The following is a 14,263-nucleotide window of genomic DNA, read 5'->3' as shown; positions in this document are numbered from 1 at the left end:
ACTAACTTCAACGATCCTTGAAAAAATTCAATTTAATACAAAATCATTTGCCTATTTAATTATCACGATAAAATTTCAATGTTTCTTAGGGAACAAGGAATTCGTCAATTTCTTTTTACTCAATTAGATGCCTCAAATATTTCTGATTTTGCTAATTTTTTTATAAGAATAATTTAGGAAGTGCAACTGGAAAAATAGATGGTTTGGATATTTAAAGTTAAATGTGGTGTGGACCCTACAACTAATCCCTATTTTTATAAAAAAAAATAGAGATCCTGGCTTCCTATATGTATGTATGTGTGTGTGTGTACACATTAATATTTGGCTTTAGGTAGCTTTCATGATTGACTCCGAGGTACGAACAATCTTGCATCATCAGTTCGGAGATCGGACAACTTCCTCCTCCTCTAGTTTGCTTCTCATTAATTTTCTTTTCTTTTATTGATACTAGTTATATATAGTGCTTCCATCAATCTTTATTTTAGTCAGTTGGCCGAGGCACTGCTCATATACATCATGGCTGCTTCAAGTTCAAGAGAAGACATTGAAACCTTGGCAAAGATGGAAGAGGGTGCTGCTCATGATCATGAGCACAACGTGGAAGATATCGAGATGGCGAACCATGCATGAGCACTAGATGGAAGATATCAAGATGGCGAACACTGCAGAGCAATGGAACCAGGAGGAGGAGAGTATTGACAAATGCATGGATCCTGAAATATACGAGCATGCAGCAAATCTCAGTGATCCAAACTATACAAAACCTGAGAGCTCAGTGTAGAAATGTTCAAATAGATGAGCCACCTTGGGAGTTACATGATTTACTTGGCTGAAACCTTTCGAAAGCGCGGAAACAGACAGAAAATACAATTGGGGTAAGGTTCGGAATCTAACCAGATGGGTTTTGAGAGGAGGAGATCCGTGAGGCGGATTGAAGCCGAAGCTTAGTTCTTGTGTTGTGGTTTTTCTCAAGTCGAGGGCGCAGTGAAAGGGAAAGTTTACAGGTGAGGAAAGGATAACGATGAAAGCAAATGGAAAACGAAGGGATTTTTCAACCCTTTAAGGACGTGACAGCACCACGCCCATTTCTATCGTTGCAGGACCCCCGCCAACCACCAGCTACGGATACATTCGTAAATTCACTGTTCAACATAAAAATTAAAGCAGGTGTGAACAGAAAAATATTATTTCCCCCGCTACACTTTACTAATCATAATGACTAAATTCCACATGTAATTGTTATTACTTTGTTAGGCCTGGTGGTTGAGCTAAGAAAATAAAACAAAATAATGACTTCGATGTTCGATCATGAAGTATGAACATCTTGTTGGAGTAGGTGGCCAAGTGGCCAACTTTTAACTATAAAAAATTATAAAGAAAAAAGTGGACAATTAAACAAATCAAAAGAAAAGAAATGACAACATGATTATGTTTTCTTGTTTTGTGGCATGTTTTGTGGCTTTTTTTTAAAGCCATAATTATGAGGCTTTTTCGGATAGAAGAAATAAGGAAGGAATAGCTCATTTTCAGTAAGTGAGCTCATTTTTTGCCAAGAGCAAGGAGAGTTGTAGAAAGCCCAAAAGAAAGAAGAAGTTGCTGCTTCATTTGGTTAGTAATCATCCACCAAAGTAGTTGTTGTTGTAATAGCTTTGAGCTATATGTATAAAGAAGAAATTATTCATTATATTTCTTCCTCTATTTGTTTCTTTGGTGTGTGAGAGCTATTGGGTGTATTGGGTTATTTGGGTTGTGAGATTGTCAACACTTTGTAAACTCCCATTTGGTTGATAGTGGATTATTGGGTGAGCTCCTACTGCTCCGAGAACGTACTCTAGTTACACTGACTGTTGAGGAACCTCGTTAAAATCTTGGTGTCTTTAATATTTTGTTCTTGCATTTTCATTAGATAAATTTCCTGTGGGTTAGCTTGAGTTGGTTCTAACGGGTTTGGTGCTATCCTAGCACAACAATTGGTATCAGAGCACTGGTTGCTCTTGGGTACTGTCTAGTTGCCAAAGATGTCAGACGGGCAAGATGAGAATCCTTTTGGAAGCAGCTCCGGGTTTGCAAGAACTACGGTGCAAAATGCAAAGTTAGAAGTGGAAAAGTTTGATGGCACAAACAACTTCGGGATGTGGCAATGTGAGGTCAAAGATGTGTTGGCTCAACAAGATCTACTTGCCGCTTTGGGAGAGAAGCCGGAAGCTATGTCGAAGCCAGAATGGGAAAAATTAAATTTGTGGGCTTGCTCTTCAATTCGGTTGTGCCTTGCAAAAACTCAGAAGTATTTTGTGATGCGGGAGATATTAGCAAGTGTGTTGTGGCAAAAATTGGAAGACAAGTATATGACAAAGAGTGCAGAGAACCGGCTACACTTGAAGAAAAAGCTCTACCGCTTCCAATACAAAGAAGGTACAAAAATGATTAGACACCTTGATGCTTTTAATAAGTTGATTGCCGACTTGTTAAATTTAGATGAGGATATTAATGATGAAGATAAGGCCTTAATATTGTTGAATTCATTGCCGGACTCTTATGAGCATTTTGTTACCACTATTATGCATGTAAAGAAATTGTGAAATTTGAAGATGTGTCAAATGCCTTGATGAATTATGAAATGAGGCATAGAGATAAACATCATGATAGTACCTCTGAAGTTTTATTTGTTAGAGGTAGATCATCGGAGAAGAGATCATCTTCTAGTAGGAAAAAATCAGTCTCGACCTAGAGGAAACTCTAAAGGTAGAAAACCTTTGGAAAGGGATGAATGTGCCTTTTGTCGTAATAAGGGCCATTGGAAGAAAGATTGTCCTAAATTGAAGACCAAAGGCAAAGAAAGTTCTGAAGCTAATGTTGCTGAGGTTGAAACAGATTTTTCTGATTTTGCTTTAACCACTTCCTCATCATTTGATTGTGCTACTAAGTGGGTGTTGGATACGAGTTGTACTCATCATATGACTCCTCACAAGGATTGGTTTTCAAGCTTGAAAGAGTTTGATGGTGGCGTTGTGTTCATGGGAGATGACAATCCTTGCACAACAAAAGGGATTGGTACAGTTCGTTTGAAGTTGCATGATGGCATGGTTAAAGAGCTGACAGGTGTTCGGTATGTACCGAATTTGAAGAAAAATCTTATTTCTTTGGGTACTTTGGAATCCAAGGGTTTCAGGTTTCATTCAGATGGACAGACATTGAAAGTTACTTATGGTGCACTTGTTGCGATGAAAGCTCCTAGATGTGGCCATTTGTATTTATTGCAGGGAAGCACTGTGACAGGTGAAGCATCTGTAGTCTCTGAAAATATGGGCACATCTGATTCAGATACTACTAGATTGTGGCATATGAGATTAGGCCATGCCGGTGAGAAAGCTTTACAAGGGCTTGTGAAAAAATGTCTTCTAAAAGGTGCCACGACTTGTAAACTTGATTTCTGCGAGCATTGTGTCTTGGGGAAGCAAACTAGAGTGAAGTTTGGTACTGCTGTACATCAGACGAAGGGCATTCTTGATTATGTGCATTCGGATGTTTGGGGTCCTACAAAGACTCCATCTTTGAGTGGTAGACATTGGTTCGTGACCTTTGTTGATGATTATTCAAGAAGGTCTTGGGTTTACACTATGAAGCACAAGAGTAAGGTATTGAGCATTTTCTTGAGTTGGAAGAAAATGGTTGAGAACCAGACTGGGAGAAAGATTAAGATTTTGAGATCGGATAATGGTGGTGAATACACATCCGACCCTTTCTTTAAAGTTTGCAAAGAGGAAGGAATTGTGAGACATTTTAGTGTTCGGGGAACTCCACAACAAAATGGAGTTGCATAAAGATTGAATCGAACCTTGCTTGAGAAGGTTAAATGTATGTTGTCTCAGTCGGGTTTAAGCAAGTCATTTTGGGCAGAAACAGTTAATTATGCATGTCACATCATCAACCGGTTACCCTCAGCTGCTGTTCAGGGTAAGACACCAATGGAGATATGGACTGGAAAACCTTCTTCTGATTATGACTATATCCGTATTTTTGGTTCACCTGCTTATTTTCATATGACTGAAAATAAAATTGATCCTAGAGCCAAAAAGGCTATCTTTCTTGGTTTTAGTAGTGGTGTCAAAGGTTACAGGTTGTGGTGCCCAGAATTGAAAAAACTTGTAATCAGCAGAGATGTGACATTTGATGAAGAAAGTATGTACAAAGTCTCTGAGAAGAATGTGAAAGATGTCCAACAGGTGGAGCTTGAGAAAGTTGCTTCTGGTACTTCAAATCCTATTTCCGCTGATGTCGAAGCCACTACAAGTGAAGAAGTTGGAGACCATGAGGATGTTGAAGAAGTTGAACTTGAAGATTCTATTCAAGTTGAAGAGCAAGTTTCACCTCAAGAGTCTATTGCCAAGAACAGAGGAAAGAGACAAATTACCAAGCCAGCTCGGTATAGTGACTATGTTGCTTTTGTTCTTCATATTATCATTGATGATATTCCATCCAATTTCGAGGAAGCCATTGAGAGTGAGGAGAAGGAGAGGTGGTGCAATGCCATGGGTGATGAGATGAATTCTCTCTTGAAGAACAAGACTTTGGAGTTAGCTAAATTGCCTAAAGGCAAGAAAGCTATCGGTTGCAAATGGGTGTATGCCAAGAAGGAAGATGCTGATGAGAAAGCAATGTGAGATTCAAAGCAAGATTAGTTGCTAAAGGGTATGCACAAAAGGAGGGCATTGACTACAATGAAATCATTTCTCCGGTTGTGAAGCACTCCTCAATTCGCATTATGTTAGCTCTTGTTGCACAATATGATCTTGAGCTTGTGCAACTTGATGTGAAGACGGCTTTCCTACATGGTAATTTGAATGAAGAGATTTATATGTGTCAACCGGATGGGTATATAGTAAAAGGGAAGGAGAATTTGTTTTGCAAATTGAAGAAATCACTTTATGGCTTGAAGCAATCTCCAAGGCAATGGTATTTGAGGTTTGATAAATTTATGAGAGGCCAAAATTATTCTAGAAGTCAATATGATCATTGTGTGTACTTCAAGAAGTTGCAAGATGGGTCTTTCATTTATTTGTTGATATATGTTGATGATATGTTGATTGCCTCAAACAATGTTGAAGAGATTGAAAAATTGAAGAAGCAAATGAAAAATGAGTTTGAGATGAAAGATCTTGGTGAAGCAAAAAAGATCCTTGGCATGGAGATCACTAGAGATAGAGCGAAGGGTTTGGTTAGTTTGAATAAAAAACAATACCTTGAGAAGTTGATTCGGAAGTTTGGAGTTCATGATTCAACCAAACCGGTTAGTACTCCTTTGGCTCCTCATTTTAAATTGAGTTCTCTATAGTGTCCTAAAACTGATAAAGAGAACCTGCAAATGAAAAATATACCATATGCAAATTTGGTTGGTAGTTTGATGTATGCAATGGTATGCTCTAGACCGGATATTGCTCATGCAGTTGGCATGGTGAGTCGATATATGTATAATCCAGGTAAAGAGCATTGGCAAGCAGCTAAGTGGATATTGAGGTATCTCCATGGTACTCGAGATGTTGGTTTATGCTTTGAGAGAGATGACTCTAGTATTGGTCATTTTGCAGTTGGTTATGTTGATTCAAATTATGCAGGTGATCTGGATGGAAGAAAGTCTACTACAGGCTATGTGTTTACTATGGCTAAAGGACCAGTTTGTTGGAGGTCCATTTTGCAGTCGTCTGTTGCCTTGTCTACTACAGAGGCTGAATATATGGCAGTTGCTGAAGCTATAAAGGAGGCCATTTGGATACATGGGCTGATTAGAGATTTGGGGGTTGATCAGAAGCAAATGGAGGTACATTGTGATAGTCAAAGTGCTATTTATTTGGCTAAGTATCAGGTTCATCATGCGAGGACCAAGCACATAGATGTGCGTTATCACTTTGTTCGTGAAATTGTTGGTGAAGGGGAAATCATTCTCCAGAGGATTCCAACTAAAGACAACCCCGCTGATATGTTGACTAAGGTTGTTGGTGTAGCCAAGTTTGTTCATTGCTTGAACTTGGCTCATATTTTGCCTATATAAAGAAGGCGTTGAGCAGTAGGAGTTTTGGAGCATTTGGCTTCGCATGAGTTGTTCTTTTGCTAGTGTTTGGGAGTGTTTTTGTGTTGGTTGGCTTATCATGGTGATTTCGGAACTTGGCCAAGGTGGAGATTGTTGGAGTATGTGGCCAAGTGGCCAACTTTTGGCTATAAAAAATTATAAAGAAAAAAGTGGACAATTAAACAAATCAAAAGAAAAGAAATGACAACATGATTATGTTTCCTTGTTTTGTGGCATGTTTTGTGGCTTTTTTTTAAAGCCATAATTATGAGGCTTTTTCGGATAGAAGAAATAAGGAAGGAAGAGCTCATTTTCAGTAAGTGAGCTCATTTTCTGCCGAGAGCAAGGAGAGTTGTAGAGAGCCCAAAAGAGAGAAGAAGTTGCTGCTTCATTTGGTTAGTAATCATCCACCAAAGTAGTTGTTGTTGTAATAGCGTTGAGCTATATGTATAGAGAAGAAATTATTCATTATATTTCTTCCTCTATTTGTTTCTTTGGTGTGTGAGAGCTATTGGGTGTATTGGGTTATTTTGGGTTGTGAGATTGTCAACACTTTGTAAACTCCCATTTGGTTGATAGTGGATTATTAGGTGAGCTCCTACTGCTCCGAGGACGTACTCCAGTTACACTGACTGTTGAGGAACCTCGTTAAAATCTTGGTGTCTTTAATATTTTGTTCTTGCATTTTCATTTGATAAATTTCACGTGGGTTAGCTTGAGTTGGTTCCAACGGGTTTGGTGTTATCCTAGCACAACACATCTTACTAACTGTATGACCAGATCTTGCATCATCAGTTCGGAGTCGGACATCTTCCTCCTCCTCTAGTTTGCTTCGCAATTTCTTCTTTTCTTGGTATGAGTTATATATAGTGTTTCCATCAATCTTTATTTTGGCCAGTTGGTCGAGGTAGCGCGCATATACACCATGGCTGCTTCAAGTTCAAGACAAGACATTGAAACCTTGGCAAAGATGGAAGAAGGTGCTGCTCATGATCATGAGCACGGCGTGGAAGATATCGAGATGGTGAACACTGCAGAGCAATGGAATTGGGAGGAGGAGGAGGAGGAGAATATTGACAAATGCAGGGATCGTGAAATACGCGAGCATGCAACAACTGTCAATGATCCGAACCGTACAAGACCAAAGCTCAGGTCAGAAATGTTCGAACAGAGAAGCACCCTTGGGAATTACTTTATTCACTTGGCTTCAAGTGTGGGCGATCTGGGGAGTGTCAAACTGATAACTGAGCTACATCCGTCGCAAGTCCTGAAACAAAACAATGAAGGAAACCTTCCACTTCATTTAGCAGCAACCGCAGGACGTCTATCTACGGTCAGCTTTCTGGTGGAAATTTCCCAAACTAACAATTATAATCTACTGGTTGAGAAGAATACGAGAGGGAACACCGCGTTGCACGTTGCCATGGAAAATCGCCAAAAAGAGGTGGCTAAGTTCTTGATTAATAATGACGAATCGAGGTTTTCTCCAAATATTTATGGCAAGACTCCCTTGTCCATGGCTGCTGAAGCTGGGAATGTTGAGCTCTTTGAACATATGATATTTGGCAGACCTAGTCGGTTGCCCCTTAACAATTTTCCCGAGGAACGATGGGAAGGGAACTCAGTTCTGCGCGCTGCCATTCTAGGAAGGAACAGAGGTAATTTCTGTGTACCACAAATTTTATTTGACCTTTTTTCTGTTGAAATTGTAAGGGAGATCAGTTCGTCAGTGTTGTATTATGTCCGAGTTCCAAGTGATTCGCGCCAGGTTAATAAGGAACATAGTTAATTTCTGACGAACATCCATTCTTTCTGTGTTTCACTTTTATATATAAGTGATGCTAAACACACAATGTTGTGGTTCACCACTTCTATTAGAGGTTGTGTTTAGCAGGTATGTCAGTTTTGAGTGTCGAAATAGCATCGTTGTTTCCTTTTCTTCACACAACTATTCGTAAAATTCTTGTAGAAATCATAAACATAGTCCTGCTATGCATTTCTTCATCTCTAGTCGGGGCAACGGATGAAGAGGGGATAACTCCTCTCACACTTGGGGCATATATAGATGACTTTGAAACTGTTAGCACCGTGCTAGCAACTGTCGGAGGTTCAGCTGCCGCAAACAAAGAGGACAAAAATGGCTTCACTCCCATACATTTGGCTTCCAGAAAGGGCCACATCACGATTGTTGAGTTGCTTCTCAAACATTGCCCACCTCCGAGGAACTTACTTGACAAAAACAACTGGAATATTCTTCACACGGCAGTGTGGCATCGAAGAGACAACATGGTCAAATATTTTCTTGGCAAGTTTGAGTTTCAAGAGTTGATTAATCAAAAGGATAAATTTGGAAACACTCCTCTGCATTTAGCCGTACGGCAAGGGTACCCAAAGACTGTCAGCATTTTGGCATCAAGCAAGAGAGTTAACTTCAGCGTTAGGAACAATGAAGGCCACTCAGCAATGGACATTGCACGAATGTCCTTGATGGGCGAAAAAACCTTGTTTCTTCGCCGGGTAACTAATTTCCTCAACACATTTTATTTCCTGAACGAGCGCAGATTGAATTTTCTCAGTGTTCAGAACAATTCCCTTAATTAACTGCAATTTCCTTCTCCTTGCAGCCTCTAACGGTCATGGCCTTGACATTAGCAAGTGCTTCGCGTTCTCCAGAGAAGAGTATTTCTTCCAAAGTAAAGCCAACGGAAGCTAATTATTTCAACGTCACGGAGCAAAGGGGAGCATTTCTTTCTGTTGTCCCCGAGGACGCTAGTAGCCATATACAGACTGTCAATAATCTCCTACTGGTGTCAACACTCGTAGCCACTGTAACCTTTACTGCTGGCTTCACCATGCCAGGTGGATATATGAGCTCTGGAAACAACGAAGGCAAGTCAACTTTGGTTACAGATTGGCTATTCCAAACATTCTTGATATGCAACACCATAGCAATGTATAGCTCAATCACTGTTGCAATTGGTCTTTTGTGGGCGCAGACGGGTGATATGAGTTACGCTTGTTCAAAAGTTGGACCACCAATTTTAGGCTTAGCTCTTTCGATGATGCTTGTGGCGTTCATGGCTGGTGTTGCTTTGGTAACAAGTAACCTTACTTGGCTTGCCATATTCGTCGTCATCACGGGTTCAATCTTCCTCGTCATTGTATTACTGTTGCTTGTTTCATTGATCATCCCGATTTCTACCAAGCATCGCATTACATGTTTCGTTTTACGTTGTGTCTTCCATATGTTACTGAACATACCCAAGTATGACGATGTTGACGACTGATTATGAAAGAAGATTGAACTTTGGATTCGAAATCTATGCCATGGAAAGTTACAAAGACAAAGCATGTTGAGTAGGGTGTGAGAAGTAAGAAGGATCTTTGCGTGTCCTTCATGTATCTGTTCTGTATGTTTTCATAAATTGAAAGCGTAGGACGACTGTAGAATGCCAATAACATTCTCTTACTTAAATGTAATTTTGCCCTAAATTAGTTTATGAGTGCTTGGAATACCAAAGTACGTTACTTAATTCAATTGAACAATTTAATAATTTTGATAAATATCACTGCCTCCGGAGCACAGCATGTACAAGCTCATATATTTGACTGGCTTATCGTTGTCACTAGCTACTATTCTTCCCAGCCGAGCATCATAACTTATGTGGCCTAATTTTCTTACTTAATACAACATTAAAATTGAAGTGTGTTTGCCTAGTCATTGCCCATAATAAGAAAAAACTAGTTTAATTAATAATGGCATTATTGGAAGTCATCTGTCTAACACGCATGCATGTTTTTCTATGGCAATGGAGGTAAAGAGCGGGGCTCCGAACCGGAGCTCTTGTTTCGGAGCTCCGAAGAAGGCTTGGCGGAGATGGAGAGGTGCAATTTCGGATAGTCAAGGGCGGGGCTTTTGGAGAATGTCAGTCTGTATGTGTATACACAGCGTAACGACATGCCGTTTCCTTCTCACCTGAGAGCTCCAACGAAAAAGCACACACCAAAAGTCGGACCTCTGCTTTTTTTTTTATGCTCCCTCTCTCTCTCTCTCTCTCTCTCTTACTTTCCCACTTTACTTTTCAGTTCTAATCCGCAGATCAAAAAACCAACCGAAATCCCAGTTCAATTCGAACTCCCCATTTCCCGAAAGCTTCAAGCTTTTTTCAATGGTGACCATCACAGAGGAAAACGAAGGCCAACACCGCCGTGACCCGAAACCGAAACCGAAACCGAAACGGTCGTCACCAGAAGAGATCAAGCCAACTCCACCACCAAAACGCACTTCGCCGCCGCCAAAACCACCGCAAAACTCTCAAAATCCATTCGCTTTCTGGTTCTACTGCACTCTCACTGTCTCTCTCGTCACCGTCGTCTTCATTTCTCTCTCCTCTCTTTCTCCGCAAGACCCAAAGTCTTGGTTTTTGAGCCTGCCAGCCGCTCTCCGCCAGCACTACTCCAAGGGTCGCACCATAAAGGTACAAACTCACCCGAATCAGAACCCGGTTGAAGTTTTTTGTACTGAGAAAGGGTCTGTGGGATCGGAAAATGTTGTTATTGTTCATGGGCTGGGACTCAGCTCCTACTCTTTTCGAAAAGTTGTTAAATTTTTAGGGTCCAAAGGGGTTCGTGCGGTTGCGTTTGATTTGCCCGGAAACGGGTTTTCGGACAAATCGGTGGTGGAGGTTGGAGAGGGGGAAACTGGGATTTTAGGGAGGTTTTGGAATGTATATGGTGAAATTCAGGAAAAGGGTTTGTTTTGGGCATTTGATCGGATAATCGAAACAGGGCAGATGCCGTATGAGGAAATCGAAGCTCGGGTTTCAAAACAGAAGGTTGTGAAGCCGATTGAAATGGGTCCTGAGGAGATTGGTAAGGTGCTGGGGCAAGTAATTGAGACGACAGGTTTAGCTCCTGTGCATTTGGTGTTGCATGATTCAGCTTTGGGGATGATTGCCAATTGGGTTTTGGAAAATGTGGGGTCGGTGAGGAGCGTAACGCTTATTGATACCTCACCCAGATCGACGGGTGCTTTGCCTTTGTGGGTTTTGGGAGTGCCAATGATTAGGGAGTTTGTGCTGAGGTTTTCACATGCTTATGCTTGGTTGGTTAAAATGAGTTGCTCAAGGGGGATTGATGTTTCGGATGTCGATGCACATAGACTTCTGTTGAAGGGTAGGGATGGGACAAGGGCCATTGTTGGGATGGGAAAGAAGTTGAATCATAGCTTTGATATAGCAGAATGGGGGGGCTCGGATGGATTGAAAGGTGTGCCAATGCAGGTGCTTTGGTCTAGCAGTTGGTCCAAGGAATGGAGTGAAGAGGGAAACCGTGTTGCAAGTGCACTTCCACAGGCAACTTTTGTCACCCATTCCGGTGGGCGGTGGCCTCAGGTGAGGATTCGATATATTCATGAACTACTGCTTGTTTTTCTTGTATGTTACAAGGCTAAAAATCTCAATATTTAGGATACGTTTGCCTATGTCTTGGTTTCCTTGGAATAATACTGTTAAAAATTCTATATGGTGGAAATTATGGAACTTATTTAGCGATTAAACTTGTTTCCAGGGGACACAAGACAACACAAAACACTGTCCCTGTTTGGTTGTGAAATTGACTATGTACTGCATGTCACTAGAAATTTATGACTTAAAATTGCTGTAAAAGATTACGATATAATGGTATATTCACAAAGAGCATCGGTTGCTGGGTGGAGGAGGCTAGCTCTTGGACAGCCAGCCGAATCAATACAAACCGGATAGTTCCTGCTTGAACATGTAGTTGTTAAGCGGTTTGTGGAAGGATTTATGCCTATCTTACCAATGTTGTAGTCGATAGGTCAGGATACCTAGTGTATTGGGACAATGTTGTTAGTGAAATCAAAATACTTAATGATTTTGCCTACTTTATGCAAAGGAGTTTGATTTTACTTTCCATTTTTACAGACCAACTTCGTCCTGTGTTGAACAATATGGCATGTAGTTGAAGAAATCACTCTGTTTCGAGGTCTTCTCATCGTCGGTTGTGGAAGTTCTAATAAGCTGTTCTATTTATTTGGTTGATGCAGGAGGACGCAGCTGATGAGGTAGCTGAAAATATTTCTTATTTTGTGTCCTCATTGCCTGCAACTGTCAGAAAGGTTGAAGAAGAGCCGATCCCCGAGCATATTCAGAAAATGCTCGATGAAGCAAAAGGCAGCGACCATCATCACCATGACCATGGTGACGGGCATGACCACCATCATAGTCATGGAGCTAGTTATCCTGATGCGTACGGTCTTGGCCATAGCCATGGATTGGCAAGTTGATGAGTTTTATTGTGTTTTCAACTTTTTCCCAAGTCACCATGCGGTTGAGGTAGAAAGTAGATTCAGGCCACTGGATTAATCCATTTGCTCTGCCATCAACGGTTGGAAATTTTCCTCGATCAGCCGACCCCATCTAGTGGGATAAGGCTTTGTTGTTTGTTTGTACAATATTCCTCGATGAAGACGTTTGTTCTGCTGAATCTTTTAAGTTTGTGATGTATTGTATTTTGTATTCTGAATTTAAGAAAGGAAGCTGGTTGATATATGTGATCAAATATGATACTTCTTTTTACCAAAAAAAAAAATATATGATACTTCTGTATTTATATACGTAGTAGGAGTGTGAGACCTCTCATTCTTCCACTTCTGATAATGTATATTCATTACATAAATTTCTATCGTTCAACTTCTTAGTATTTATTTGAAGATCATTTTTACAAAAATTCATTCTAATCAGAGATCATTTAGTCCTCGAAATGTATGGAAGAAATTGCTGGTGTGAGTAGTAAGTAACATATTCAAGATGAATTGTTCATTTATTTAATACATTTGGATGACTAAACGATATTCGATTCGGATAATTTTTTGTAGGAATGATTTTAAAATGAAGATTAAGAAGTTCAACAGTTCCGATTATGGAGTTATACGATGAAGATGTGTTATCTGTAAAATGTGACGTACGTGTATTCCCAATGGGGGAACATAAGTATTATTTTTTGCAGATATACACCTTGTCTTGTATTGATTCCACTTTCTCCCATATAATTTCCCTTTGGCATTCCCATTTTCCCCATTTAGAATTTCCTCCACTTTATAAAATGGGCAAAGGAAGATTTTTTTCCTTTTTCGATAAAAGGTAAATTTTCATTACCAACAACTTACATACAAAAACAAAAGCTCAAAAACACAACTAACACAAACAAAAGATGGCCCAGCACAACAACAATCCAACTCAAGGGTTGAGCCTGAAAAAGAAAAGCACATAACAAACTGAAAACCCCTAGTTGCATGGTTCCCCGGCCACCGCTAAAGCATGCTCCGTCGACAACGAACCAGCATCCCATCATACGCCAAAGGTGAAAACCAACCAAGTCCCAACGTCAAAAAGAGAAGCAAACGTCGTCGTCATCAATTGAACTCCACACAGAACCAATCTGCCGCCACAATTGGTAGAAAATCGGAGAGGACGTCAGTGGAACCACTGACACCAATGGTAGAACAATCGGGGAGAAATTGAAACACTCACAGTGAGAAAAGCTCTCACATGGAGAGAAAACTAATGTTGTCCAAAGAAAAATTCTTAAAACAAATAAGACTAATTATAAGTATATCTTATTGAAGTAAAATCATTTGCTGCCATAAATTGTTTCACATTTAAAGTATAATTGACTTGCCAGGTATATGCATGATATTTTATAGGGAACTTTAACGAAAAGTATCCGGTACTGTTCACTTTAACGAAAAACCACATTTTTTCACTAAAAAGTCAATCCTGGTACTATTCACTTTACCCTTTATTTTGTCCTTATCATTAAAACTCAAAGTTTTCAAGCCCTTTTCATTAGTTTTCCTTATTTTATATTGCTAGAAAGACCAATTTATCCTCAAATAATATCAAATTATTTTCGATGTACTGTCATATTTGACTAATTACAAAGATTTAAATTGTGAAAATTATGTGCAATTAACCTCTTTTTTTTTTGGTCAAAGTGAAATTAACTTTGTTCAAACAACACAATCAAAACAGAGCAGGGACCAAGTATTTACTTGGAACTTTATAAGAAGAAATTAATATTTTCAATCGAAAACTTAAGTTGGTGGATTAGAAACAAAACGAAACTATGAAGACGAATATGATAAGAAAAAAAAAGTAGATGAGAGAAAAGTGAAAA

General features: G+C 39.8%; 2 protein-coding genes and 1 long non-coding RNA gene across 5 annotated transcripts; 2 read left to right on the top strand and 1 right to left on the bottom strand.

The window, feature by feature from the left end:
• Positions 1-187: 187 nt before the first annotated feature.
• LOC126592385 (uncharacterized) lies at positions 188-1,137 on the bottom strand. The gene is made up of 2 exons (XR_007612607.1): positions 805-1,137; positions 188-713 (listed from the first exon to the last, which is right to left on the bottom strand). It is a non-coding gene; the product is annotated as an uncharacterized LOC126592385 (long non-coding RNA).
• LOC126592384 (protein ACCELERATED CELL DEATH 6-like) lies at positions 525-9,602 on the top strand. Of its 3 annotated transcripts, none has more exons than XM_050258068.1 (4): positions 525-571; positions 7,045-7,722; positions 8,034-8,581; positions 8,689-9,602. In XM_050258068.1, exons 1-4 carry the CDS (start codon positions 562-564, stop codon positions 9,349-9,351), a joined length of 1,899 nt encoding a protein of 632 aa, XP_050114025.1. In that variant the 5' UTR covers positions 525-561; the 3' UTR covers positions 9,352-9,602. The 3 variants fall into 3 exon arrangements, with proteins under 3 accessions (XP_050114025.1, XP_050114024.1, XP_050114023.1); XM_050258067.1 differs by lacking the exon at positions 525-571 and adding an exon at positions 1,142-1,749 and having other exon boundaries at positions 6,655-7,722; XM_050258066.1 differs by lacking the exon at positions 525-571 and adding an exon at positions 1,142-1,802 and having other exon boundaries at positions 6,655-7,722.
• Positions 9,603-9,957: 355 nt separating this feature from the next.
• On the top strand, positions 9,958-12,646 carry LOC126593747 (protein AUXIN RESPONSE 4-like). Its single transcript, XM_050259862.1, has 2 exons — positions 9,958-11,457; positions 12,132-12,646. Exons 1-2 carry the CDS (start codon positions 10,234-10,236, stop codon positions 12,369-12,371), a joined length of 1,464 nt encoding a protein of 487 aa, XP_050115819.1. The 5' UTR covers positions 9,958-10,233; the 3' UTR covers positions 12,372-12,646.
• Positions 12,647-14,263: the final 1,617 nt, after the last annotated feature.

Source organism: Malus sylvestris, chromosome 12 (genome assembly GCF_916048215.2).
Source record: "Malus sylvestris chromosome 12, drMalSylv7.2, whole genome shotgun sequence".
NCBI lineage: Eukaryota > Viridiplantae > Streptophyta > Magnoliopsida > Rosales > Rosaceae > Malus > Malus sylvestris.
This window is presented reverse-complemented; position numbering and strand designations above follow the sequence as displayed.

Coding starts and splice junctions, on each gene's coding strand:
- LOC126592384 (XM_050258067.1), top strand. CDS start 6,990: ATGGCTGCTTCAAGTTCAAGACAAGACATTGAAACCTTGGCAAAGATG. Junction 7,723..8,033: donor CATTCTAGGAAGGAACAGAG/GTAATTTCTGTG, acceptor AAATTCTTGTAG/AAATCATAAACATAGTCCTG. Junction 8,582..8,688: donor AAACCTTGTTTCTTCGCCGG/GTAACTAATTTC, acceptor TTCTCCTTGCAG/CCTCTAACGGTCATGGCCTT.
- LOC126593747 (XM_050259862.1), top strand. CDS start 10,234: ATGGTGACCATCACAGAGGAAAACGAAGGCCAACACCGCCGTGACCCG. Junction 11,458..12,131: donor CCGGTGGGCGGTGGCCTCAG/GTGAGGATTCGA, acceptor TGGTTGATGCAG/GAGGACGCAGCTGATGAGGT.